This window comes from Lynx rufus, unplaced genomic scaffold (assembly GCF_022079265.1).
Source record: "Lynx rufus isolate CCGP_SWC_20201006 ecotype Redwood Valley unplaced genomic scaffold, mLynRuf1.p SCAF_8, whole genome shotgun sequence".
NCBI classification, from domain to species: Eukaryota; Metazoa; Chordata; class Mammalia; order Carnivora; family Felidae; genus Lynx; species Lynx rufus.
The window spans coordinates 101152516-101178929 of record NW_025814896.1 but is presented as its reverse complement, the minus strand read 5'-3'; the positions used below and the strand labels follow the sequence as shown (position 1 = coordinate 101178929).

At 41.9% G+C, this 26414-nt stretch overlaps 3 protein-coding genes across 10 annotated transcripts in view; 2 read left to right on the top strand and 1 right to left on the bottom strand.

Annotated features, from left to right (window-relative positions):
- The window catches only part of REEP1 (receptor accessory protein 1), a 62697-nt gene extending 57322 nt beyond the window's left edge, over positions 1 to 5375 (top strand). The window contains exon 11 of the mRNA XM_047069200.1: positions 2301 to 5375. Within this exon, the coding sequence (XP_046925156.1) occupies positions 2301 to 2372 (72 nt within the window). The 3' untranslated portion in view covers positions 2373 to 5375. The remainder of the gene's footprint in view (positions 1 to 2300) is intronic.
- Positions 5376 to 9898: 4523 nt separating this feature from the next.
- MRPL35 (mitochondrial ribosomal protein L35) lies at positions 9899 to 20299 on the bottom strand. Its single transcript, XM_047069552.1, has 4 exons — positions 19808 to 20299; positions 14169 to 14358; positions 12962 to 13106; positions 9899 to 10244 (listed from the first exon to the last, which is right to left on the bottom strand). The coding sequence occupies exons 1-4, from the start codon at positions 19848 to 19850 to the stop codon at positions 10056 to 10058; spliced, it is 567 nt and encodes a 188-aa protein (XP_046925508.1). The 5' UTR covers positions 19851 to 20299; the 3' UTR covers positions 9899 to 10055.
- A 3157-nt stretch (positions 20300 to 23456) lies between these two features.
- Positions 23457 to 26414, top strand: part of IMMT (inner membrane mitochondrial protein) — a 40710-nt gene continuing 37752 nt past the window's right edge. For 6 of the 8 annotated variants that reach the window (XM_047068322.1, XM_047068319.1, XM_047068321.1 and 3 more), the window contains exon 1: positions 23464 to 23611. In XM_047068322.1, the coding sequence (XP_046924278.1) occupies positions 23567 to 23611 (45 nt within the window). In that variant the 5' untranslated portion in view covers positions 23464 to 23566. Of the gene's footprint in view, positions 23612 to 26414 lie in introns of all 8 variants that reach the window. The other 2 variants (XM_047068325.1, XM_047068324.1) reach the window with 2 other exon arrangements.

Here is a 26414-nt window from a genome sequence, read left to right as displayed (position 1 = left end):
GTGTGTGTGTGTGTCTTGAAAATAAATAAACATTAAAAAACTTTTTAATAAAAATTTTAAGAAATCAAAAATTTACAACTACTAACATAAGATGATGTGGAAATGAAAAGCAACCCCAATGTGTGTTTTAGGGGAAGAAAATGTGTTATTTGACAAGTTTTTGTAAATAAAGCATGTTCGTCATCGTATCTTCAAGACACAGCAATAGTGCCTAGTATAAAGCCAATATCGATAAAATGTTACTGAAAGGGCACAGCCCTCTAAAGCGACCTAAATCAAATATACTTAATAGATGTACTATGGCCAGTTGTAGGTGTGGATGGAGTTTTGGCAGCAGGAGGGCTAAGCCTAGAGCCTTGGGGCCTTGCTTTGTGATGTGGGTAGGGAGTCACCAGTCTTAGACTCAGGTGTGGAGCTGGCAGAATTGGGGACCCCCTAGCCTTCCTCTCTGCCCCTCACATCTCCTCTCCCATGCCCCATCTGCTAAATACTGTGGCCTGAAAGTCCATCTGAGGCAAGTTGGGAGTCCCCCTGTCCTCAGCATAGGGACCCCATGAGACTTAGTTGAGGGGATGCATTGAAATGTTCTCCTACTCAAGCACCATGACCTATCGATCCCATTCAGACTAGGACCGTGGTTATTACCACTGAGTGTACACAGAGTTCATCAGATTCCTTTCCAAGGGTGGGGCACATACGGATCAATTTTGAAGTTAGAGGTTTTGGTAAAAGATGTTCTCGCTCCAACACAGCCTGAGCCAACCCATGATAGGGGGAGGGGCTCAGCTCTCACATGGAAGGTGCCCAAAACATCGTAGGGTCTAAGGGTTTTGCCATTTTGGTTTTGTTGTGTTAAAATGGCACAAGCTGCTTTACTGTTTACTTTAAACAGCCTAAGGCAGGTTTCTAAAGGTAGGTTTCCCTGATTCCTCTTTTACTCTGAGTCCAGAGGTGGCTGGTAAACATTTCCTAGTCAAAATGGTGATGTGAGGGACTGGGGATGTGGAAGACCAGACCTTCCTATTTCCTGTTTTGTTCTCTCCCTTTCTCCCTCCTTCCCTTCTGTGTGCCTTCCAGGCACTGAGCTACTTACTGGGAAATGGCGAATGTGGACCTGCCCTCCAGAAGTTCACAGTGTGGAGGGGGAGACAGGGACCAGAGCAAACACACTCTGCCAAGGATGCAAAGTCCCCTGATGTCCTCTTGTGTGCAAAACACTAGGAGAACAAAGGTGACCCTGGTTGTGTGTCACTGGGCTGTGAGGAGAGGGGCTCAGGAGTGACTTTTGAGCTGGGTGCTAGAGAGGACAATAAACAGCAAGACAGAGAAGGACGGGAAGGGCTTCAGGTCAGAAGGAACAGAGGTGTGGAAGGATGCCACAGCAAAAGTTAGTAGAGGGAAGTGGACAGAGACAAGGGTTGAGGGTAGCTTGGAGCCAGTTGTGTGACTGCACTCCCTCCTCCCTCCTCCTCCCCTCCCCACCCCCCCGCCCCCTCCGGCCTTGAGTGCTATGCCAGGAGAAAAATTTCTTTTTCTTTCATTGTAGAAGGAATTTCTGTGATCTGTGTGTCCCATGGTAGGAGGGCTCCCTTGATAGTCATTTGTAGGGGAGATGAGGTGGAAACCTTTATACTTAAGGACAGTGTTTCCTTTTGCTGTGTGGCTTGCTGTGCATTAAATATTTCACATCCAGAAAGAACACCGGAAACTTGGTGATGGAAATTTTTAGCACGTACCTAGAAATATGAGGCTGGTTCCCAAAGGAAATAACAAAGACAAGGGAAGAGTTAGGGAGGCATTTCTCTGTGCTGAGTCACTTGTTAGGGTCATTTTGCTCCCAAGACTCAGGGACTTAGGGAGCATGAAGAAGGAGGGAGGCGCTCAGCTTCAGGATGCTGGGGTGTGACCCTGATTCCTGCTTAGGAGTGAGCCCTCCACCCAGCCAACTGTGTCACACAAGTGTTCGTGTACCAAAGGAGTTGTGTGTCTCAACACAAAATGCACACAGGTGCTCGCCTCAAAAGGTTCCATGCAGGGGCACCTGGGTGGCTCAGTCGGTTAAGCGTCCGACTTTGGCTCAGGTCATGATCTCACGGCTTGTGAGTTTGAGCCCCGCGTCAGGCTCTGTGCTGACAGCTCAGAGCCTGGAGCCTGCTTCAGATTCTGTGTCTCCCTCTCTCTCTGCCCCTCATCCACTTGTGCTCTGTCTCCCAAAAATAAATGTTCAAAAAAAAATTTTTTTTTAAAGGTTCAATGCATACACCAAATTGAGGGATGCCTTTTTGTGTTTTCTCTGCCAGGCACCGCCTAGAGTCCTTCGATCCCGCTTTAGGAAGAAAAGTACCTCATCCTCAGCCACTGAAACCACGTGAGTGAGATGAGCCAACAGCACCGGACCCACAGAATGTTTCTTCTCTGCCTTAAAGAGCTAGTCACTAATAACATAGAAATCCGCAAGCTGGCGTGCTTTGAGTGTGCAGCCTCACAGACACAGCCTTTTCTCTCTCTCCTCTTACACTTTTAAGATTTTTATTTTCCTTTTCTTTATTTTGCTGGGGAGAGGCTAAAGGGAAAGGTAGCTTGTGTGTGTGGGGGGGGGGGTGTGACCTTTAAGTCTTGAGGTTAGTAATTTTCTGCAATTGGATTGTCAGCAGTGTGGTTTTAGAAATATAAGAGATCACCCTCACACTGCTGAGATGTACATTTGTAATTTATTTGTTGCATACTTCGTTTTTAGTCCTGTAAATGCAAACAAAGCAATTTTTTTAAACTTTTTTTGTTCTTGGTACTAATACTTTGGACTACGGTGTACATATTTATGGCTTTTGGCTTAATGTAATGGACTTGCAAGGGCTGCCAGAGGTTCTGATATGTAAGAAAACTATGAGATATGTAAAAAATTATTTTGATTCTAGAGAATGTCTCAGATGTGCTTATAAAGCTTCCAAATACAACTCCAGTAAAACAGCCCTTTTCCTGTAGGACGATGGTCCATATTCTTCAGATAGATGTTAAGTCAATAGACCAGAGACGTTTAGAATGAACAGACAATATTGTACTGACAGACACGAGTGTAATGAGGCCAGGGGAACAGCCCAGAATAAGAGAGGTCACAAGAAGCTTGTCTCCCCCTGGATTCTGGGTTAAGAGCTTCTGAATTTTGTCGAGGGATGTACCAATGGCTTAGGCAGGTGGCTCACCTTTGGTAAAACCTCCTGGGGATGTGAACTCACAGGGCTGTTGTGAGGAATCATTTTAAGTGTTCCATCAGTGCTTGACAAATGATTGTTTCTCCTTCATAGTAACCAGTTCTGTGACTTATTTCCCCAGGTAGAGGAGCCTATAATCTGAGCACTTGATCAAGAGAACAGTAAGCAAAAACCGACCAATCAACCCAAAACAAACCTAAAACTATGTTTCAGATATGCTGTCAAATACGTCTGAGACACCTGTCAAAATGCTGGGTTCTAGAAAGGTTTCAGAGGTTGAGATCTTTATGGACTGACTTGCTGCTCAGCTCCCTGGGCAGCTGTGGCTCACACCCTTCCCGGCTTGTGCAGAATGTGAACGAGAGAAGTCGCACTCATGGGCACTCCGCGTCTTACCAGACGTCTTATGCAAGCCGAGATCGCTTAGTATAATAGAGCACTAGCTAAGGGGACTCTCTACTTAGACTGAGAACTTTATCTGAAAAGAAGAATCTGGTTTACATAGCATTTCAGTCCGAGGTAGCTGCTCCCCACCCCCTTGGAGAGCTGAGCCTAAAATGTAGGACTTGTATATTTGTGCTTAGAGTTGGTGTTTTCTTTCAGTGTAATGCATGCAGTGGTCACAAACCAGTCACTTATAATACTTGGATTGTGTTTGTTCATAGATATGCCCTGATGACTAGAGAATTAGTGTTATGTACCACATAGAACTTGCTGTCAACCGGCTATAAACAGGCCCAGTTAAAGACCGTCTCATTACTGATCTACATACACCAACATATATCAGTAGTCTTTGCTGATGGCACACTGGCTGGACCTTAGCCACCCGAGAAAGGGTTTTACCTGAAGTTGATTGTTGCCAGATATGCACACTTAAATCCCTTCTTCCCACAATTCCTCTGAAGGTGAGTTTGTAATTTACAATGGGATTTAGGAAAACAAACCTAAAAGCAAATTTGTGGTTCAGAGAGCAAACATAGGCTCTTTATGATCTTTCCCCCACACCCACCAATCCCTAAACCCATTAGGGAAGACAGAAAATCTAATTTCTTAAAGCTCACTGAATAGTTTCAGAGGAAAAATATATGCTTTAAATGTATTTACCTGTTAGTTGGGAGTACCCAGAATTATCAGAAACAGCTTAAGCAGCTTTTTAGCAGTGTTTTTTTCTTTTCTTTGCCAAAATAATAAATGCCTTTAGCAGCAGAGATCCTTCGTGAACAAACTATATTTTCACCATTTTACAATGTAAAGTTTTAACAAGTACAAGCTATCAAGTTTGCACTCAACTATGCCAAAAACAAGTTTGAAGCACTCTACTCTCAGACATGCTGTATTACTGCTCATTCAAGATTTAAAAAATTTAAAGGTATCCAAACTGCTGTCTTAATGTAAATGTAACTATTTTTCCTTCAAGTGTTGATTAGGGAGTTGGTTTCTCTCTTAAAAACACTCACTGTACAAATGAGAGTAGCTGTCATATTTCTGGCAAAATGTGTTTACTTATCCAACAAGCTGTATATTTGTGTATGGACTGACATAAAATGTGAATGCCTCCAAGTGTACATGTAGTGCTGTGGTGTTCTGTCTAGAGGATATAACTGAACGTTTTTAATTTCCTGATTTACAGACATAGGCTGTTTACAAAATGCTAGCTTGAAAGTCTGTAATTTTCATGTAATAACTTTTAGTTATTTGCCGTTGAGCACCTGTTCTGTTTCTGAGGAGGTAAGATGGGGTGGTGTACTTATACACTAGGAAATGGAGTCATAATCCCTCCTGGCTTTGTGTGAATAGCTTGCTCACTTCACTGGCCTCTGAAATGTGTGTAAACTGTCCGTGTGTTTGTGATAACAGTGCTTGTCCACCATGACCACAGCTGAGTATCTTCCTAGTCCTCGCCTTGCACAGTATTGGAAACGGCAAAGGATGTACTTCATTCTCAAACGGCACACACTCAAAGAGCTGACGTTCTCGGTTGTGACTGTGCAGTTTCCCTAGTTTATTCCTGTAGTCCCTATAGAATGATCTGTGATAAAATAGTATACTGGACTGTGCATCAAAGGGATGTAAAATTACAGTATTCCAAAGGTTGAAGTTCTGCTGTTTTGTTACAATGCCTGATATATACCTTGAATAAAGTCTTAACGTTTTTCTTTTAAAAAACATCTTTGTAATGTCGAGCTTATGAGGAAAGAGAAAATACTTTAGAATGTTTATTTTTATTTTTATTTTTTTGAAAGAGAGAAAGCTTGAGTGGGGGGAGGGGCAGGGAGAGAGGGAGAGAGAGAATCTCAAGCAGTTTCCATGCTCAGCGCAGAGCCCAACATGGGGCTTGATCCCATCATCATGAGATCACGGCCTGAGCCAAAATCAAGAGTTGGGATGCTTAACCAACAGAGGCACCCAGGAGCTCCAGAAAGGGAGAATACTTTTTTAAAATGTGGAAAGTAGCAAGGATTTAGAAGCTGAGGGCTCAGTCATTAACTGGCCTGGTGCCTTGGCCCCGTGCCTACTGCATAGAATTGTTGTGGTGGAAAAAAATTAAAATGGGTGTTTTGAAAAACAGTTGATCATGTAAATATAAACCTGGTAGTATGTTTTACATTTTTAAAAGTCACTAGTGGAATCTGTGTGGCTATGAAAATAGAGCAGCTCATCTGGTAAGCAGTTTTAATTGTGCAAGCAGAAATTTGGTCTATCGTTTTCCTTCTTGGTACCTGTTCCCTCGCCTGCAAATGAGGGAGTACATGTGCAGGTCAGAAGAGGGTAGAATGTGCAGAGGAGCACTGAGTGACATGGGTGCTCTTAATACTGCTGCAGCCCTTGTCTTTAAAATATGAACAGGCTGGGGCACCTGGGGGGCTCAGTTGGTTAAGCATCCAACTCTTGATTTCAGCCCAGGTCATGATCTCACAGTTCACGAGTTTGAGCCCCACATTAGGCTCTCCACTGTCAGTGCAGAGCCCACTTTGGATCCTCTGTCTCCCTCTCTCTGCCCTTCCCCAACTTGTATTCTCCCTCTCTCAAAAACAAACAATTTTTAAAAAATCTTAAAAAAAAAAAAAAAAAAAAAAAGAACAGGCGGAGTACCTGGCTGGCTCAGTCGGTAGAACATAGGACTCTTGATCCTGGGGTCCTGAGTTTGGGCCCCATGCTGGGTGCAAAGTTTACTTAAAAATATGAACAGGGTGCCTGGATGGCTCAGTTGGTTAAGCGTTCAACTCTTGATTTCGGCTCAGATCATGATCTCACAGTTCGTGGGTTCGAGCCCCACGTCAGGCTCTGTGATGACAGCATAGAGCCTGCTTGGGATTCTCTCTCCCCGTCTCTCCCTCTCCCCCTCCCCTGCTCACATAGGCACGTGCACACGTTTTCTCTCTCTCAAAATAAACATTAAAAAAAAATATGAACAGGCACATATAAGCTTTACTGGGTGGTCACAAAGACTTGAACACAAAATTTGAAGCATCAAAATGCAACACTCATTTTCTTTGCCTTTATAGTCTTATATGCTGTATGGTTGGCATAAGGGCTATAAAAGAAAGCAGCAGCAGATAAAGGACCACATTCAGAAGGCTGAAAGGAAGACGAAGAGGTGGAAAGAAAGGCTAAAACTCCATTCATTTATTCATTTATTGAGCCAAGTCCAATGGCAACAGAACTGAGATTAACCAGGTGAAGAACTGACAAATAACAGAAAAGCAAAGGCTGACTTGGTACAGTGTCATGAATAAGTATTTAGTATTTATAGTGCTAGGTCATAGTCACTTGATTTAGATACGAATTTTCATGTTAAAAGACTCCAGGAAATGCATAGGATTCCAAGAAGTTAGACCTAGGTTCTGTGACTTATTAGCTGTATTTTGGGTAATTTATTTAACCTTCTATAAGCTGGAGTTTCCTCAAATCTAAACCAGGGATTAAAAAGTATCTCCCTTGGTCACCTGGCTGGCTCAGTTGGAAGAGTGTGAGACTCTTGATCTGATGGTCGTGGGTTCTAGTCCCACAACAGGTGCAGAGATTACTAAAAAAATAAATAAACTTAAAGAAAAAACCTCCCCTGCAAAGTTGAAATGAGGATTCAGTTTTGTATTTATATGCCCATCCCTATGCTGGAACGCAGTTGGTATTCAATAAATTATACCTTCACATAAAGTTTGGTGCCATTTCAGTAGGCTCTTTAATGAAAGATGTTTGGTTGTCAGAGTATAAAATCAGTGTCGATGATAAGCCCTGCTACCCATAAAACAAAAGTCATATACACGAAAATTCCCTTTCTCCGAAATCACAAGTGTGGCAGCCCTTACACCTCAGTCCGTGTCTGGATGCTGAGGTCTGGCTGCCGGTCCTGGTCTCTACCCCTCCTACCCTGGGTCTACGGGAAAAACCAAGGTGCTCTGAGGCCCCTATAACTGAGAGCTTTGTTGTCTGTATTTGCACTAGCGAAGTCACAGAGGCAGTGGGAAAGTGGCCTCCTCCTCAACTTCTTCAGGTACCAGTTCCATCCTGCTACCAGGGGTGAGTGGAGGCGGGAGCTGGGTGGGTGAGAGGTGATGTGGAAACCTTGTAAGTGCTTAGATTCTGCCATGTCAGAAGCTACAAGAAAATGAAAACCCATCAAAACAGAATGCCACTGCATGCTGCAGTCTTACCTCATCTCCAATCAAATGTCTGCTCTTTATTAATTGGTCACATAAACAGACATACAGGTGGCCTTCTAGTTTTGGAACACTCTATTGTCACCCCTTTTCCTTTTAAGGAACACGCACTGGTTTCAAGAAGTTCCTCTCATAATCCTAGCCTGACTTGCCACAGAATTTCAACTTGGTTATCTTTAACCTTATTTTATTAACAATAGAGAAACTTCATCTTATCATCAACTATTAAAGGATTTGAAGTAGTAATTGAGGCAGAATTCTAAATAGACACAGTCCGTGACTCACGATGGTCTTAGATTTTTCGACTTTATGATGGTGTGAAACAACACACATTCAGTAGAAACCGTACTTTTAAAAATTCTGATTTTGATCTTTTCCTGGCCTCGTGATATGTGGTAAGATATTCTCTCGTGATGCTGGGCAGTGGGAACGAGCCGAGGCTCCCAGTCAGCCACGTGATCAGAAGGGTAAACAACGGATAGACTTACAACCATCCTCACCCACAACCTTTCTGTTTTTCACTTTTGGTACAGTATTCAATAAACACAAGACAGTCAACACTTCAGTATAAAATAGGCTTTGTGTTAGATGATTTTGCTCAACTGTAAGCTAATGCAAGTATTCTGAGCACATGTAAGGTAGGTTAGGCCAAGCTACGACGTTTGGTAGCTTAGGTGTATTAAATGCATTTTTGACTTAACAATATTTCCAATTTACAATAGGTTTACTGGGGTGTAACCCCATTGTAAGTTGGTTAAGATCTACAGTGGTTTTTCAACCAGGCCAAGTGCTCTCTTGTTGGAAAATGCTTCCCAGATGACTCTGATGGGACAGCTCAGAACCACTGCCCTAGCTTTAACCACACGGTGAAGAGAATTTTCCTTAATGCCTCTTACCCAGCCCTCTTCAAATGAACAATGCTTAACTCTTGCTTAGTGTCTACAATGTGCCTTTGGAAAATGTTTATCCTCACAATTAAAAACATGAAATCTCTGGTAGATAAATCATCTTTTAGAAAATACAGTACCTTTCAACTCTTGAATAAGAAGTTTTTGTCCTCACGTGTAAAGCCTCTTCCGTTTCATGAATGGGCATACAGAAAGGCTGATTTACTCTTCTCCCTATAAAAATCCTGTTCCAAGAAACAGAACTATTATGAACCAATAAGCCTAGCATACTAGATGTGTGCTACAACCCCAAGCTCACCTCTAAGCGAAACTGCTCCATGTGAACCTGCTAACACAACCAACTGAGGCAGGGTGGGCTCCTGACACCGGTCAATGACCCCTGAGAAGACCTGGTGTAAAGAGATAAGCTGGCCCAGTTAGAGACTCTTGGCAACTGGAGCCTGGAGATGGGAGCTGAGGGTTAGGACGCAGAAAACAACCCGAAAGGTACGAGCTAGGATTATGATGGGGGCAGAAAATGAGTCACGTGCATGGCAGACCCCCCAACCCTAAAAATCTAGCATCTTTTGCTCCTGAGGCCCTTAGAGGTGCCTTGGATCTTGGAACACCCTACAATTTCTGTTCGTTCCTGAGACCTGGGGGTTATTTTTGGGAGGGGGATGGAGCTGGTGAGGTGGTTCCTGAGTTCCCAGGCACACATACTTCAAATAATGTCACACTGCTTGAGGTAACTTGTTGGCTTTCAGTCTTCTTATGCCTGCTCTAACTTCAAATTCCTTGCAACTAGATAAGCCTAAGTGGAAATAGTTAAGCCATTACCATTTGTTAAAAATAATCAACAATTTAAACTCTCATTTCCCTGGGGCGCCTGGGTGGCGCAGTCGGTTAAGCGTCCAACTTCAGCCAGGTCACGATCTCGTGGTCCGTGAGTTTGAGCCCTGCGTCAGGCTCTGGGCTGATGGCTCAGAGCCTGGAGCCTGTTTCCGATTCTGTGTCTCCCTCTCTCTCTGCCCCTCCCCCGTTCATGCTCTGTCTCTCTCTGTCCCAAAAATAAATAAACGTTGAAAAAAAAAAATTTAAACTCTCATTTCCCTGGACAAATTTTGAAATGTTTAATCCATTAAGTTTTAAAACTTTAATAAGTTTAATGTTGGAACTGTATGTTTCCATACCAATTGGCACAATTTACATCAAGTTTTACACTTATTTATTTTTGCAAAGACATCATATACACAAAGATACATATTCAGTAACTGGGAAGTCCTAAAACTTCTGATCTAGACTTTCAGATTTGTCCGATCATGATACTTCTGATAAGGATCGTCAGCATACCAGTTTCGCCTCTTCCAAAAAGACGTTGTCATTTTATCTAAGAGCTTACTCTGGGTTTTATTGCAGAACACGAATTCCCTCAAGCGCCTTTTTCTTGCAGTCGTCTTTTTCCATAATTTTTTCTTATAACCAGCCTGTGAGATAATATTATAAAGACATTTAAAACAAGACGTTATGTAGGAAACAACAGATATCTTCACTATTCATGGTTTATAGGCCCAATGAGAACAAGGATGAGACTTTCATTGGGGCTGGTAATGTTTTTCAGAAAGATGTGATTCTCAATGAGGGGGGGATACAGAAAAAATATATGCAGTTTGAAAAAGAAATATTAGTAATTTAATACTTTGATGAATCTTTGTGGTGGGGAAAGTACAGGGTAATGATGTATAATTATAATCGCTAACTTTATATGCATTACCTTATGATCTCTTCAACAATCTTCAACAACATACCATTATTCTCATTTTACAGATTCAAGAAAAACCACCACTGGTTATAGAAGTAAAGTAGCCAACTGAGGTCACGGAACTAGTAAGAGTTCTTAACCACTACTCTACTATTTTTCCCAGTGTAAGGCTGAGGAAGGACATCACTGGCTAGGCTGATAAGATTTATGTTCATTTAAGGGGACTAGGTATTACAAGGGCCGATGAGCACAGCGCCTAAATTTATAGCTTCATTTCCTCCTTTCACAGTAGGGACTGATTTCTGTAGTGTAAGTACTTTTCTAAGGAATACTGAATACAATAAAATTGCTATTGGGAGTGGTGTTAGCCTGTATGTTTAACTCAGAACTGCCAGGTACAGCATCCAAGCATTATTAATTTTGAAAGAAAATAATTAATTTTTGTAGAGAAATTAGATTCGATTGAATGTAAAAACTACGAGGATAGTCTGTTTAGACCAGAAGAGACTTTAGGTGCCACCCAGGTTAATACGTGGCTAAAACCACACAGAAAGTTAGTGGGGACGGGAGACTAGACCTCAAGCTTTTGCTAAGAGCCCTTGAGTGCTTTCAAGCCAAGGGCTCTTTACTCTTTAGGGCACTACAATAACTGAACAAAACCTTAGCCCTGGGCTGAGAAATCATCTTGGGTTTCTTACATGTCTTGATATCATCACTCTGACCAGCAACTTCTACAGTACAGTTAATACTCAGAAATAAGAAAACAGTATTTAAGAGTTCTCATTTTAAAATGCCAGAGATTAGATTTTTACTACTCAGTGCTTACAATTTATATGGAAAGATTCAAATCCAAATCCCCCTATTTGTGTAATAATTTTCTAGTTTGTAAGCCAAGCTGGGTCCCTGCGGATTTCTGACTTACAGACAGTTAATTTTTTGTCCTATTACCACGAGTATCTTTGATCATTATTCTATGGAATGCAACCACTGTGAAAGTGCTTGAAACTTTTCAGACAATGTCTAGGTTCAGAAATGAGAGGGAATAAAACTGTGCTGCAGAAAGTATTTTCAGTTTTTAAATATGAATATAAATTAACCCATCCAGCTTTTTTGTTTTCCCCTAAAAATTGCATTTTGGGGAAGCAGGCCATTCTGCATATAGAATAACTTTTGGGACCTTGAGTGGGGACTAGGCATTATGATTAGAGAATGTGATCAGGTCCTTTACAATAACATGATGGTTCAGAGCCCAATAAAAGGAGCATAGAAAGGAAGGCAAAGAAAACCACCCATCTTATTTTATCTAGGGCTAGATGAAGACCTGGTTATAATCAATATGACAACAAAGGGGAGGAAATTTTCCAATGGTCCAAAATTCACAAAATTCAGAACTATTAACTGAACTAAATTTATTTAGTTTGGCTACTTACAGATTACATGAGCTTCTAATTACAAGTGTAGCAAAGGAACTACCACAGTATTGTTCCAAAGGAGGAATGAGCGGAGAGTTCCAATCAACATATTTACCTATAAATTTAGGATTATTTATATAATAGGAGATAATCCTTTCAACCTTTCAACTAGTGAAAATCCCACCAATTAAGTATTTTATTTTTATGGAGAAACAAATTTCGATCTTTAAGAATTATTCATTAACTTCCAAGTAGTGAAAAGGAATTAGAATTTGAATAGTTATTAAAACTCAGAGGTAGTTTTACAAAGCTCTAGTCTTCAACTGCTTTCTAATCATCAGCTACTCTGTTTCCATGAATAAAGATGTGAACGAAAAAGCCCACATTCACGCTTATGACATGCTGTGAGAGAGGACAGAGCAGTAATAATTTGTCAGAATCCCCCCTCACAGGCTATGGTCCCAGGTCAGAGTAACTGTTAGGGTTCTGTCTGATATGGAGCCCAATCATACATACCAACAGACAGAAAAACATAAAGTTAAAAAAAGTTCACGTGGGGTCAATGTTCTGTCATAAAGACTAAGCCACAGAGAATCCAATCCAAAATTGGCTGAAAGCTCTTCAGTCCCCAATCTGAGCCATGAGACTAAGTCCTTGTTGAAGGCAACTCTGTTGCTCTAACACTCTAGGCTTAAACAGAGCTTCCCCACAGGTTATTACACATTGGGGGTTTCAAAGGGCTTCTGGTGATCATTAGATGCACAGACATATAAAAGACCTGAGATGGACCCATCCTACAGTGAAGCGTTAGCTATTGTGAAGAGTGTTTTGTTTTATGCATGCTTAAATGTGTTTTCTTCACATGAATTCATTTACATTAAGAGATGCCTGCCAAATTGGTACTTAAGCACAGCACTGTAAAAGCTGCTGGTAAATGAAAGGAAGGTACATCAGTGAATAGGCTCACTGAATTCTGCTTCTTTTTAATCTCCTCCCAATCCTTTTTCAATCTAATAGTGTGAAGACTCACCTTCCTCCTTAGCCACAGGCCAGAATGAAGTCGAAGAAACCTGTAGATGACAGCTTTCACAGTCTTTCTCTTCCCTTTCCGTGAACTGAAGTATGTTACGGTTCTGACTGGTAGCTTCAGGACATTGGGAAGCAAGGGGGCCGCTCTAAAATATATTTTTAAAAATATAACTCAGCAATAAGACTCATTAAAGGATAAAATCCATTTCTATACTTAGAAATGAGTGGGGGCGCTTGGGTGGCTCAGTCGGTTAAGCATCTGACTCTTGATTTCAGCTCAGGCCATGATCTCACAGTTCATGATTCAAGCCCCTCGTCAAGACTCTGCACTGACAGTGTGGAGCCTGCTTGGGACTCTCTCTCTCTTCCTTGCTCTCTCTCCCTCTCTCTATCCCAAAATAAATAAACTTAAAGGTGTGCCTGGGTGGCTCAGTCAGTTAAGCATCTGACTTCAGCTCAGGTCATGATCTTACAGTTCATGAGTTCAAGCCCCACGTCTGGCTCTGTGCTGACAGCTCAGAGCCTGCAGCCTGCTTCGGATCCTGTGTCTCCCTCTCTCTCTGTCCCTCCCCTGCTTGCTCTCTCTCTGTCAAAATAAACACTAAAAAAATTTTTTTTAGCTCAAAGTAAATAAACTTAAAAAAAAAAAATGAGTGGAGCAGCTCCACTGGAATACAGCTGACTTTAATATACATTGTTACTTCAAATGTTCCTGGACACTAAGTATAAATAAGAATAACAACCATCGCCAACATGCAAGCCTTCCATAATCTGCCCCCTCAATCCCCATGAGAGAATTTATCCTATTATATTTTAATCATCTGACTTCTTATCTATTCAGAGTTATCTCTAACTCCTTGAGGACTTCACTTTATCTTCGTATCCTTTCTGCCAAGTACTGGGTACCCAGGAGTCCTTAACTAAGTATTTGTTGACTAAACGGATAGCAGTCTTGCCCGCTGAGCATCTCGTTCACCCTCCGCTTTGGCTGACAGCTTCCATCCAGGAAACCATATCTAGAACATCAGAAGTGTGCTCTGTCGGGCAGGTAGGCACATGGCTATCAATCATATTCTCCCCTCCACCAGGCAAAGTCTATATAATAAGTCTGCTTCTAGATATTAGAAGTCTGCTTCTAAAACATCTTTGCAGGCATGAGTATTTCAGAATTTTTGTCTCAGCATCATGTTTACTGAAATATACTCTACCTATTGAGGATTGCTGCAGTATGTCCACACGTCAGGTTTCTGACAGACGTGGCAAGTCTGGGAGCAGAGGAAACAACTGGTGTCTGCAGAGAACTAAAATGCCGGATGGACAGTGCAGAACTAAGAAAGGCATTCTTGACACCGTTTTGACAGGCTGAAGACACCAAAATATTCAGGGGCCGTAAGACTCCTGTAAAGAGAGAGAAACATATTTAATATGATACGTCAAATTCTGCATCCAGATGTTCAAAATTAAGTAATGTATCAAAGCAAGGTGAGTATCAGACTCACCTGTGGAGCTTTTTACCAACTTTATTAAAAAAAAATTTTTTTTTTTTAATGTGTATTCATTTTGGAGAGACACAGTGCAAACAGGAGTGGGGCAGAGAGAGAGGGAGGCACAGAATCTAAAGCAGGCTTCAGGCTCTGAACTGTCAGCACAGAGCCCAACGTGGGGCTCGAACTCAGGAACTGTGAGATCATGACCTGAGCTGAAGTCAGACACTTAACTGACTGAGACACCCAGGTGCCCCTTCACCAACTTTATTGAGGTATAACATAAATACCACAAAACTACCCAACTGTGTGTGAATTCAATACTTTTTAAATAAACATAGAAAGCTGTACAACCATCACCACAATCCACTCTGATGTGTCCTAGTTCTGTGTTCAACAGTAGGGAACAAAACAGTTGTAACATTAAGTCCCACCCACCAGATCTTACAATCTGATGAAGTAGGGCTCCATAGCACATAGGGCAATGGCAGGGCAGGGATGCAAAAGCCTGGCCGTTCCCTGCAGATGCAACAGAGTAGCAAGAGAAGGTTTTGTAAAGAAGAAAAAAGGTACTTGAGCTCTCCTCTAGAAAATGAACAGGCCACAAGAGGAGGTAGAGAGTCCGGATAGGATAAACATACATGAAGGCAAGGGGGCCGAAGCAAACATATACCTGGATTGGGGACTGGACCTGCGCAAGGCTGAGCACTGCCTGCCTGAAGCTATGTGTGGAGATGCCTGGGGACAGATCAGAAGGTGCATCACAGAGTGGGGGTGGAGGGGCCCTTAGATGCATGCACTGAATGCATAATCTTCACATTATTGCCAAAGTAAGAGTCCAGGGCTGCAAAGCCAGTGGAGCACTGACTCCACTCAGGCTGTGGGTCTAGTGTGGGACTCAAGAATGTGCACACTGAAAAAGCTCCACAGGATGATGGAAATGCCTCCAAACTGGATTGTACTTATGGTTGCACAACCCATTAAATTTACTAAAAATCGTCAAATTGTACACATAAGACAGGAATTTTATGGTATGTAAATTACACCTCAATAGTTGGTTTAAAAAAAAAAAAAAAGCTCTGGGGCACCTGGGTGGCTCAGTCAGCCGAGCGTCTGACTCTTGATTTCGGCTCAGGTCATGATCTCAGTTTGTGAGTTCGAGCCCCCATGGGGCTCTGAGCTGGTAACACGGAACTGGCTTGGGATTCTCTCTCTCCCTCTCTCTGCCCCTCCCCTACACTCTCTTTCTCAAAATAAACTTAAAAAAAACAAAAAACACAACTCCACAGGGAGTCTGATGTTCAGGCAGGGCTTAGAACCACTGCCTTATTGGCCACTGCACTGACTTCACATAACAAATGAGAGGCAGTGTGGTGTAGAACTGAAGAACTGGTATTTGAGTCAGACTGTCTAGGTTCATAATCTAGCTCTACTACTCACTAGCTGTGTGACCATTGGCAAGTTACTTAACCCTTTTCTGCCCCAGTTTCCTCAAATTTAAATAAGGTTAATCATGAGGAGGTAACAAGAATTAAATGAGACAACATGAAAAGTGCTAGGAAGAAGGGTTGGCACAGGGAAAACATTTAATGAATGCTAATGGCAGATAATAAAGAGCAGAGAAATACTTAGTAAAAATGTTATAATGTTACCTGGGGGCAGGAGAAAGATTGAATACTTAAAACCCATATTTTTGCTTTTCTGTTCTCCATCTAAGATAACAATTTTCAAACTAAAAAGGGTAGCATAAACATTAATAAGTTAGCTGAAATCCATGATTCAGGAGACATTTGAAAGAGCCCTTTTGGGGGGGAACTTAGAAGTGAAATTCTCTACTCAGTACAAGGCATTCAAGTCTCCAGGTATAAATATATTTCAAAGAACTGAAAATATTTGCAGACATGATAAGCTAGGAAATAATTTTTGAAAGATTAAGTGAATTGAAGAGGAGGACTGTAGACAAGAAAATGTCCCAATTTTCACAAGGTCATCCAAACTTGGTGTTTTGGTTAAAACAAAACAAAAAAAAACCCTCAGAAATTCTTAGAAACCACTCCTGAAGGAAGTGAGCAGGTAAGGGTCTAGAATATATAAATATGTAAACTACAGGCTCATCTGTCAAAACAAAACAAAACAAAACAAAACAAAACAAAACAAAACAAAACAAAACAAAACGTTAGAAAGGATACAGAAAATTCACCACAGGAGAAAAATCTACATTGTCAATTGGGAGTGAATTGTTCCTTAAAAAGTACCTCATTTCATTTTTTATTGCAGTTCCTAGCCTGGGAAATCATGGAAATGTCTAGACACAGCATATCCTGATTTTAGAAAGGCATGTGAAAAGATTTCTTTATATTCTAAAGAGATAAATGTGGACAGGATAACAGTATAGTTAGGTAAATCCCAAGTGGACAGGATAACAGTATAGTTAGGTAAATCCCAAGTTGACTAGAAACTATCCCCAAATTAGCTGACTGCCATTCTCCTGATGAAAGTCTTTTCCTGGCTCCCTAATTGACTATTTTCCCCAATTTTTATGAAGGTCCTGAAGCTGCGTAAGGCATGTTTGTCACATCTGCATAAAAGCAAAGTCCAAAGACTATCTGCACTGAAAATGATCTTGGTAAAATGGATCAAAATTAATTAAGACAGAATTTGGGATAAATACATTAAATGAAGGATGAACCTTGCTTGAGAGCAGTTCCTGGGAAAATGACTTGGGGGCCCTTGTCCACCATACTCGCAGGTGGACCAACCAAGTGATTTACCTTGTAAAAACTGAACAGAGTCTAACTCAGAATGTGTTAACAAAAGGGTAACACACAAATCAAGGGCAGTAATTTAACTGCTCCTTTGGTCTTGTACCCTGTTTAGGCATTTCAATACATACTAGCTTTCTCTCAACACATTCTGGTATGGAGAACACGGACATCTTAACAAAGAAGGTGACACAGAACCAGAATTTTGAAGGAATGAGGAGGCAGAGAGAAAGGAGTACACAGGTGAAGCGGCAAAAATGGCATAGTATGTTTGGGGAATTACAAATAGTCCCATGTGGCAGGAATCGAAAGAATGGTAGGGAGTAGGAAGGGAAGGGAGTATGACTGTCTAAAGCAGTGCTCTTCAAGCTTCTTTGATCCCATACCCTCTAGAAGAATTCTGAAAAATTATTTACCCTTTCACAAAATTTTAAGTAACATCTAAATTTTTAAATAGTTTAACTTGTTAAAAAGGATATAATGTCCAGTATATTTAAAATACTGACATTTAAAAGTAAGCTGTCACATCACTCTTTCAAATGCTTACAATGAAATCTAACTATCATAGTGAGTTGATACCCACCTACATCATCTATTTAAAAAATGCAAGAACAACAGGGGCACCTGGGTGGCTCAGTCAGTTAAATGGCTGCCTACTGATTTCGGCTCAGGTCATGAGCTCACAAACTATGAGCCCTGCCTTGGGCTCCTAGCTTAGAGCATGGAGCTTGCTTGGGATTCTTTCTTTCTCTCTCTCTCTCCCTCTGCTCCTCCCTGAGCTCTCTCTCTCTCTCAAAATAAATTAAAAAAAAAAAAGCAAGGAAAATAAATTCAAGTCAATGAAAATAAGAACTTCTTTTCATCAAAAGATACTTTAAATAAACTAAAAGGGCTAGCCAGAATGGGAGAAGATCCTGGGAACACACTTATATGAGAAAGAATGCACATTCGTAATATATAAAGAACTACTATGAACCCATAAGACAACTCAATAGAAAAATGGGCACAATATTTAAGTAGATATTTCATCAAAAATTCAAGTCGCCAATATACATGTGTAAAGGTATTCAAACTCATTAGTAAGCAGGGGAATGATATTTAAACCACAATGAGACGCCACTAAATACCCATAAGACTCACAGAAATTTGCTGGTCTAACAATACCAACTGTTGGTGAGGATGTGGCACATACAGTGCTGGGGTGACTTTAAAGAAGCACACACACACACACACACACACACACACACACACACACACACACATCCTGATCCAGCAATTTCCACGGCCAGTTTTACAAGTATACACACATGCACATCTTAGAGAAACATGCACTCAGGTACCAGGACACAAGGTCAATCAGCTTTCGACCTAATTGCCCCAAACTGGAAACACTCAAATGCCCAGTATCCTAAAATGGAGAACTGTGGAGTGATCACATAAGAGACTATTATATAGCAGCAAGAAAGCACTACAGCCACACCCAAAATGAATGAATTTCACAAATTAAAAGACATAGGGTTACCTGTGTAATTCCATTCACGTAAAGTACAAAAACAGGCAAAACTAAACAGTATGTTATATTACTTAGAGATGCATATATAGATATTAAAACTAGTACAGAAATAAAGGCAAGGTAACAATAAAAATGAGGATAGTGTTTATATTTGGCAGAAAGAGGGAATTTTGACTGGGAGAAACACACAGAGAAGAGGCTCCTGGTAGTGTTCTAAGTCCTGCCTTGGGTGTTACATGGTGTTTGCTTTAGACTTGTTAAGCCATTCACGTGTTACATATTTTTCTATATGTTGTATTTTCACAATCAAAAATTACTCCACGTAAAAACGCTCTTCTGTAATAGTTGGAAAATTTACACTGTAGTTTTTTTTTAATTTCTATTGTTTCCACAGAGTTTTATCCTAATTTACTTTGTGCTTAACTAATTTACTCATAATTTTATCATTTAAATATTTTTGCAAAAGTCCTTCGAGTGAAGGCAGCTTAACTTAATTGCCTTCACTCCTGTCATCTCTCTCGGTCAAGAAATCCTTAGGACTGCCCCTGTGCCCGGGACTGAGTGTGCTAAAGAGTCAGATTCCCTGCACGTTGTGGGAATCTCATACATACAAGCTTACTGTGAGCCAGGCACTACGCAGGGCGCTTTACGTGCACGAGGTCATTCAGTCCTCAGATGGTGTCAATCCTCGTTTGAGAGCTGTAGAATCTGAGGTTCAGAGAAATTACTTTTTCAAGCCCAACGGTCACGAGTGGCGAATCCTAGCCTCTAAATCAGAAGGTTTGCGGGGACTTCGCCGCCTCCTCTGTCCCCCTTCCGTCCCGTCCTTTTAGTCTGTTTTCAAAGTAAGGCGGAACGACCAGGAGCCGGTAAGGAAGCAGAAACCGGGGACACCCAGGTCCGCGAGGATCCAAGAGTGTCGGGAATATCCAAATGCGAGGGGCCGAACACAGGCAGCCCCGGAGAAAATTTGGAACAATCCTCTGGCCTTTTTTTTCCTGTTCACTTCCATGCTAAATGCCTTCTCCATCCCTCGCCATTCCCGCTTTCTGTGAAGGGATAAATCGAGCGCGTCGGTTGCCACTGACCTGATGCAGCTCTGAAGGCACGAGCAAAGGCAGAGGCCGCCATCTTGCCATCCCGCCCTACGGCAGTCGCATTGGGTCTAAATGCTCCAGGTCAAAAGGGAATTTAAAGAAAAAACAAAACTTGGGTGGAGTCGAGGAAGGAGAAAAAAATGAATAAAGGAACGATCAAGGGAACATTCCCTGTATTGAATGTCTTCTATACGCCAGGCTGCTCTTCACCGCTGGAAAAGAAGTGCCTTTAAAGAGTGTCTGGCATATAGTAAGCTCTCAAATTTTTACGGAGCATTTGATTGACAGATCTATTTAAAGTACACAATTTGAAACACAATTTCTTTATGCTCAATTTTATTCAATTTCAGAAAAGAACCTATTTTCCATTCAAAGCTGGTGAATGTCAGGCTAAATGACTGGGAAATATCAATGTTATTAAAATTGTTTTTTTAATTAAATGCCAAACATAATTAAATGAATGCAAATATCCTAAGGATCTCTCTCTCTCTCTCTCTCTCTCTCACACACACACACACACACACACACACCACACTTTTCTAATCATTAGCACTGATTGTTATTTGGTAGAATAGCATCTCTACTCTTCCTACCTAAACAATTCTACATTCCTTACTTTATTCTTCATAATTAGTGATCATACACTTTTTCTAATGTCATTCAAACACAAAACAACAAATCTCTCTCCCATCCTTGTTGGCTAGGATATTCCATGCATATACAATCCATGACACCATATACTAGTTGAAATGGGTAAGGATCAAACACAGGTCTCAATGAGTTCACATTTAATAAGGAGACAAGCATAGGCCATCAATACAAGGCAAATGATAGAGGATGTGGTAGGTAGAATATAACATGAGTCTTAAAGAAAGGTGAAGATTTTAACAAGAGGAAGATCATTCGTGGCAATACAAACACAAAGAGGTAAGATGAGACAAGAGGGAGCCAGAGAGAAAGACACAGGATTTATTGACAGCAGTGGTTCTCAAACTTTTAGGTCTTAGAACTTCCTTACATGCTTAAAAGTTGAGGACCCCAGAGAGCTTTTAATTATATTTCCAATTGCTGCTGAAATGAATTACCTCAAACTTAGTGGCTTAACACAATACAAAGTATCTTGTAATTCTGTAGGTCGTAAGTCTAAATTTTTTTTTCACATTTATTTATTTTTGAGAGACACAGAGTGCAAGTGGGGGGGAGGCAGAGATAGAAGGAGATGCAGAATCCGAAGCAGGCTCCAGGCTCCGAGCTGTCAGCACAGAGTCCGATGTAGGGCTCAAACTCACGAACCGTGAGATCATGACCTGAGCCAAAGTTGGATGCTTAACCGACTGAGCCACCCAGGCACCCCTGTAGGTCATAAGTCTAAAATGGGTTTCACAAGGCTAATATCAAAACATCTAGGGCTATGTTCCTTCTGGAGGGTCTAGGGGAGAATATGTTTCCTTGCCTTTTCCAGCTTCTAGAAGCTGCCTGCCTTCCCCGCCTTGTGCCTCCTTCCATCTTCAAAGCCAGTAATCACATCTCTCTGACTTCTGCTTCCATTGTCACATCTCCTTTTCAGACTCTGGCCCTCCTCTCCTCTTCTGTTACTCATAAAGGCCCTTGTCATTACATTGGGCCTATGCAGATAATTCAGGATAGTCTCCCCATCTCAAGAGTTTTCATTTAATCACACCTGCAGATCTTTTTTGCCGTGTAAACGAACGTATTCATAGGTTCCAGGAATTAGGAAAATGTACATATATTTGGGAATAATTATCTTGCCTATCATACTGAGTAATTCATTTTAAAACAATTATTTTTATAACAAAATATACTCAGGAAAAATAACTATTCCAAGATAAAAAAAAATTAGTGAGAAGAGTGGCATTGTTTAACCTCTTTTGCAAATCTCTTTTAAGATCTGGTTTAATAGAAAGCTGGATTCTGAAATTTGCTTATGCATTCAATCTATTGTGATATCACTTGTCACCTAGCTTCTGGAAAAAATCTACTTTAAAATTATGAGATGAGTGAAAACAGCAAATATCTTAATGTTATGAAGGTAGTGTTGATTTTATGTGTCTTCTGAAAAGGTCTCAAACTCCCTAGTTCACACTTTGAGAACTACTGAGATGGTTATCCTTTAGTTCTTCTGGGTTTTAGAGTATGTAAATGGGTGATCAGCTTTGACCACTATCATTGCTATATTACTCTCCCACCTAAGATGGCCATGTTGAGCCTTAAAAACATTCCCCTATGCTGGAAAAGTACGGAGACATTTCATAAATGTTCTTTGAATTGGCGATGGGAGTTATTGCACATTTTTGAGCAGAGAAGTGACTTAAAAGTTGTGTATTTAGGGGAGTCTGTTTTAAAGCAAAAAAGTTTTCATAAATTGCATGTAGAGGTTATGAAGATTAAGGATTTGGTTAAATGAGACATCAGGAAACAAATTAATTTTGAAGCTTGAGATCCTGAAGCTGGAAAAGTTTGGTAGGGATGTTCAGGTCCAAGATGTAGCTGGGCCACAAATGGTTCGAACAGAAATTCCTGATTGGAATTGACAGGTTTATGGCCAAGGTGTTAGAAAAGTCATCACACTGGCATCACCCAGCATGACAGCAGTGGGCAGGGATAGGATGGGCAGATTGCAATTTAATTGCTAAAATTACTTTTAAAAAATGGGCGACTACCCTGTAGGCCGTTAGGTGATAGGTGATACAAAATAGTGTAATGTGATTACTAAAGTACTCTGAAAAGCATCGAACATACACAAACATGATTATTTTAGGTAATTTTCAAATTACTTCTCCATTTTACAAGTGGGGTCAGTACCATACTGTAATAAACCCTAACTCTAACAACACCATACTGTAATAAATTACCTAGTTAAGACCTGAAAGTACTTTGTAAATACAATATTTATGCAAGTTAGTTTCTTTGATACTGTGCTGATAAGATCATTATTAATGCTAATAGTATAAAATACTATGTTCAATATTTAACATGCCAAACTTTGGGTATAGACTTAGTGCAATACTTTGAACAGTTCTTCTGCACTGACCTCCTTAACTTCCAACCCATTCCACAGAAGCGGCCAAAATTATTTTTGTAAAATGAAAACGTGGTGGAAAAATCAGTGTGGTTTAATCTAGGAGAAGCGATGGAACCCGAAGAATCTGGGTTTCTATCTCTGCGCTACCACTTATTAGATACGTGAATAACAAACACACGCCGCACAAAGGTCTCTCCGCTGTTCCTTCAGTGTCCCGTAATCAGGATGACTTCCTCAAGAAAGGCTACCAAATGAAGCGAACACGCAAACCAAGACAACACCATTGTTTACGTTAACTTTCGCCAGATCGACTGCTTTCTACGAAGTATCCAGGTGAAAGAGGCGGCTGAGATATTTTCTGGCTTGAATTGTTCGAAGAATCACAGCTGTTTTCCGCACTGATGTTTCCGACTCTCTTTCACCCTCCTGATTCCCCAGCTAATTCCTTGCGGCTACAAAGAATTCCGAGAGAGACCCGGAAGGAGAAATCGCCTTTTCCGCCAGAGGAGGGCCCACCCTCTCCGAGCCGCCTAGGCGGGGTCGAGAGAGGGAGCTGCGCGTGCGCAGCGACGTTGGTTGCCCTTCCGGTACGCTCGCCCGGCGCGGAGAGGAGGCACGGACGCAGGCACGCACTCACGCACGCTCTCCCTTACTAGCGCCGCCGCGGTAGCTCCCGCGTACGCCAGCAGTGCGGTGCCCCGGCCGAGATGCTGCGGGTCTGTCAGTTATCGGGTGTGACTGCCGCCGCCCAGGTGAGCGCGGGGGCGTGAGGAGAGGGAGCGCGTGGTCAGGCTGACTTCATGCAACCAAAGGAAAATGGGGGAGGCTTTCTGTCTAGGCCCCAGGAGAGAGGCGTGTGTCAGGGTCGCCCTCATCTGCGAGAGTCGCGGGCGGACCCGTGAGGCAGTTAGTTGGGGATTTAGCCCAACAGGATGACTTGAGGGTTATTGCTGAAGCGGGATGGGGTGTAGAAAGGAGTCGGTGGCGGGTAGGCGGGCGCAGGAAGGTAGGCACGGCTTCGGGGACCTGTCATCCAATCAGCCCCACGCTGCCCCAGTCAGGGACCAATCGTGGCTGCCGGCGCTCGGGTCGCCGGTTGGGCTCGTGATAGGTTTCGCGCAGCCAGTGGTTGAAGGTCGAGGGGAGAACTACAGTTCCCAGCAGGAAATGCATAGCCTTGGCTTTTTGAATCTTTAATAAGATGTTTAGACTGTTAGAGTCCGCGCTTTAGGGGTCAAGGTTGTAATTATTAGGGAGGGACTTTCTTTTTTGTAGCTGAGAGCTCCTCTGAGCTATTCTTACTCTAAACAAAAATGAAAGGTTGTGGTTTATGGAGTAAAAACTCTTGGTACTAAGGAAGGACAGGAGCCATGACCTTGGCTCATTTCTGAGATTAGCCTAGGAATATATCTCTCCAGGTGCTGGCACAACTTTGGCAGACATCCAAGAAGCCTAGACACCCAGTGACTTTTATTCCTGCATGGTTATCAAAGTAATTTTCTAAAATTGGAAATAAAAAAGTAAACCTGTTAACATTGCTCACAATTTGCAGAACATTGATATTTTGTAAAAATGTATTGCAAAACAGGTACTGTTACTCAGGTAGTAATTGAACAAAATCCCTGGTCATAGTGAGTTAGAAATAGTAAAAGTCAGCTTTTTTTTTTTTTTTCTCCCTTTAAGTTTGCTTGTATCCCCACTTGTTGCCGGGATAGAAGCAGCCTCTTCTTTAGGAAAGTAGGGTCTGTATTAGTTCTTTATTGATGCATAACAAATACCACAAATTTGGCAGGTTAAAAACACCCATTTATTATTTTACAGTTTCCAGTCATGGATGGTCCGGGTTCTTTGTTCATTGCTACACAAGGTTGCAGTCAAGGTGTTGACGGTGCTGTGGTTCTCATCTGGAGTTCAGGGTCCTCTTCCAAGTTCATTTTATTGGCAGAATTCAGGCCCTTGCCGTTGAAGGACTGAAGTTCTTCTTTTCTTGCCTGCTCTCACCTAGCTCTCTTAGAGGCTGTTAGAAGTGTCTTGCCACAAGGTCCTCAGCGCCAATTTATAACATGGGTGTTTGCTTTCTTGCAGGCTACGAGGAGCTTGTCTCTTTGACTTCAAAAGTCTCCCTTAACTTTCCTGCTTCTTATCTCTAGACCAACGTGTAAAGGGCTTATATGATTAGGGTAGGCCCACCTGAAAAACCTCCCTTCTGATGAACTCAGTCAACTGATTAGTAACCTGAATTACACCTGCAAAATCCCTTTTGCCATACAACCCTAATCATGGCTTAACAGGGGGTGAGGATTTGGGGGACCATCTTAGTGTCTCTCCTAATACAGTACCCAAATGAGACTAGAAGAATGGAGGAAGTTGAGCTGCCTTTCAGGGCAGAACTGTTGGTTTGTCTTTGGAGCTCTCCTTTCCTGGCACAATCTTCTTATTCTGCCCTCAGGTTGTGTCATGGTTGTCATGAGCTCATGGCACAGCCTGAGACACTTAGAAAGCAATCATCTCATTGCCACAATGACAGTATAGGTAGATGTCACCATCAGCAAAAGCAGTGGAGATGGGAGCCAGGATGGAGGGGATTTAGAGATGATGGTGTGCAGACACACTCGAAAGAGAATGATAGCAACAGGATCATGAAGGAGGAGAAACACAAGTCCTGTTGCGGGGACAGTGACCAGATGAGCCTGGCCACAGTACACACTTCATGTCAAGGGCCCACAGATAATGAGAATGGGAAGCTACCTTGGCTCAAATTATGAAGGCCTTGAATGTGGATGCCAGTCAAGGACTTTGGGTTTCTTCTTAAGCTACAGGGAGTCAATGAAGGTTTTCAGAGGAAGGAAGTAACATAAAAATGTTTTAGGAAATTGATCCAAGCACAAAAGACAGATCTAAGAGACTAAGGAGGCAGGAGTATAGACTATTCTAGAACAGCCTATTCTGTATATGCATATATGGTCTATAGGCTAGTATACATTAGGCCCATTAGTTTCTTTTAAAACTTTTTTAAGTTTATTTATTTATTTTGAGAGGGAGTGTGAGTGGGGGAGGGGCAGAGAGAGAGGGGGGAGAGAGAATCCCAAGCAGTATCCGTGCTGTCAGTGCAGAGCCTGATGCGGGGCTTGAACCCACCAAACTGCAAGACCATGACCAGAGCTGAAACAGAGTCGGATGCTTAACCGACTGAGCCACCCAGGCGCCCCTATACTAATCTCTTTACATACTCCAGGCCTGAAGATGTAATTATGAGCTTATACAGGGAGGCTGTAGTAATGGGGGGAAAAATGCATGAAAATCACTGACATGTCTGTGTTCTGGGCATTCCCTTCAAACGACCAAGTTACACAGCTGATACCTGTCACCCAGGACCCTGGGAAGCTACCCAGCTCCCCTATCAGACCCTTGCTGAATTGCTGAATGACCATGCGACACTCCAGCCTGGGAAGGCACACACAGCTCTCCCCCAGATCTCATAGGCTCTGTCTCCTATTTCTGCATAAAGTCCAAAATTATTTTTTCTTCCTTGCCTTCATCAAAACATTTTTCACT

Bases quoted from the DNA above. Each gene is read 5' to 3' on its own strand.
- MRPL35 (XM_047069552.1), bottom strand. From the start codon at position 19,850: ATGGCGGCCTCTGCCTTTGCTCGTGCCTTCAGAGCTGCATCAG. The intron at 13,107-14,168 runs GTAGAGTATATT...AATATATTTTAG, and splicing joins ACTGCAGCAATCCTCAATAG to AGCGGCCCCCTTGCTTCCCA. The intron at 10,245-12,961 runs GTGAGTCTTCAC...ATTATCTCACAG, and splicing joins GCCTGTGGCTAAGGAGGAAG to GCTGGTTATAAGAAAAAATT.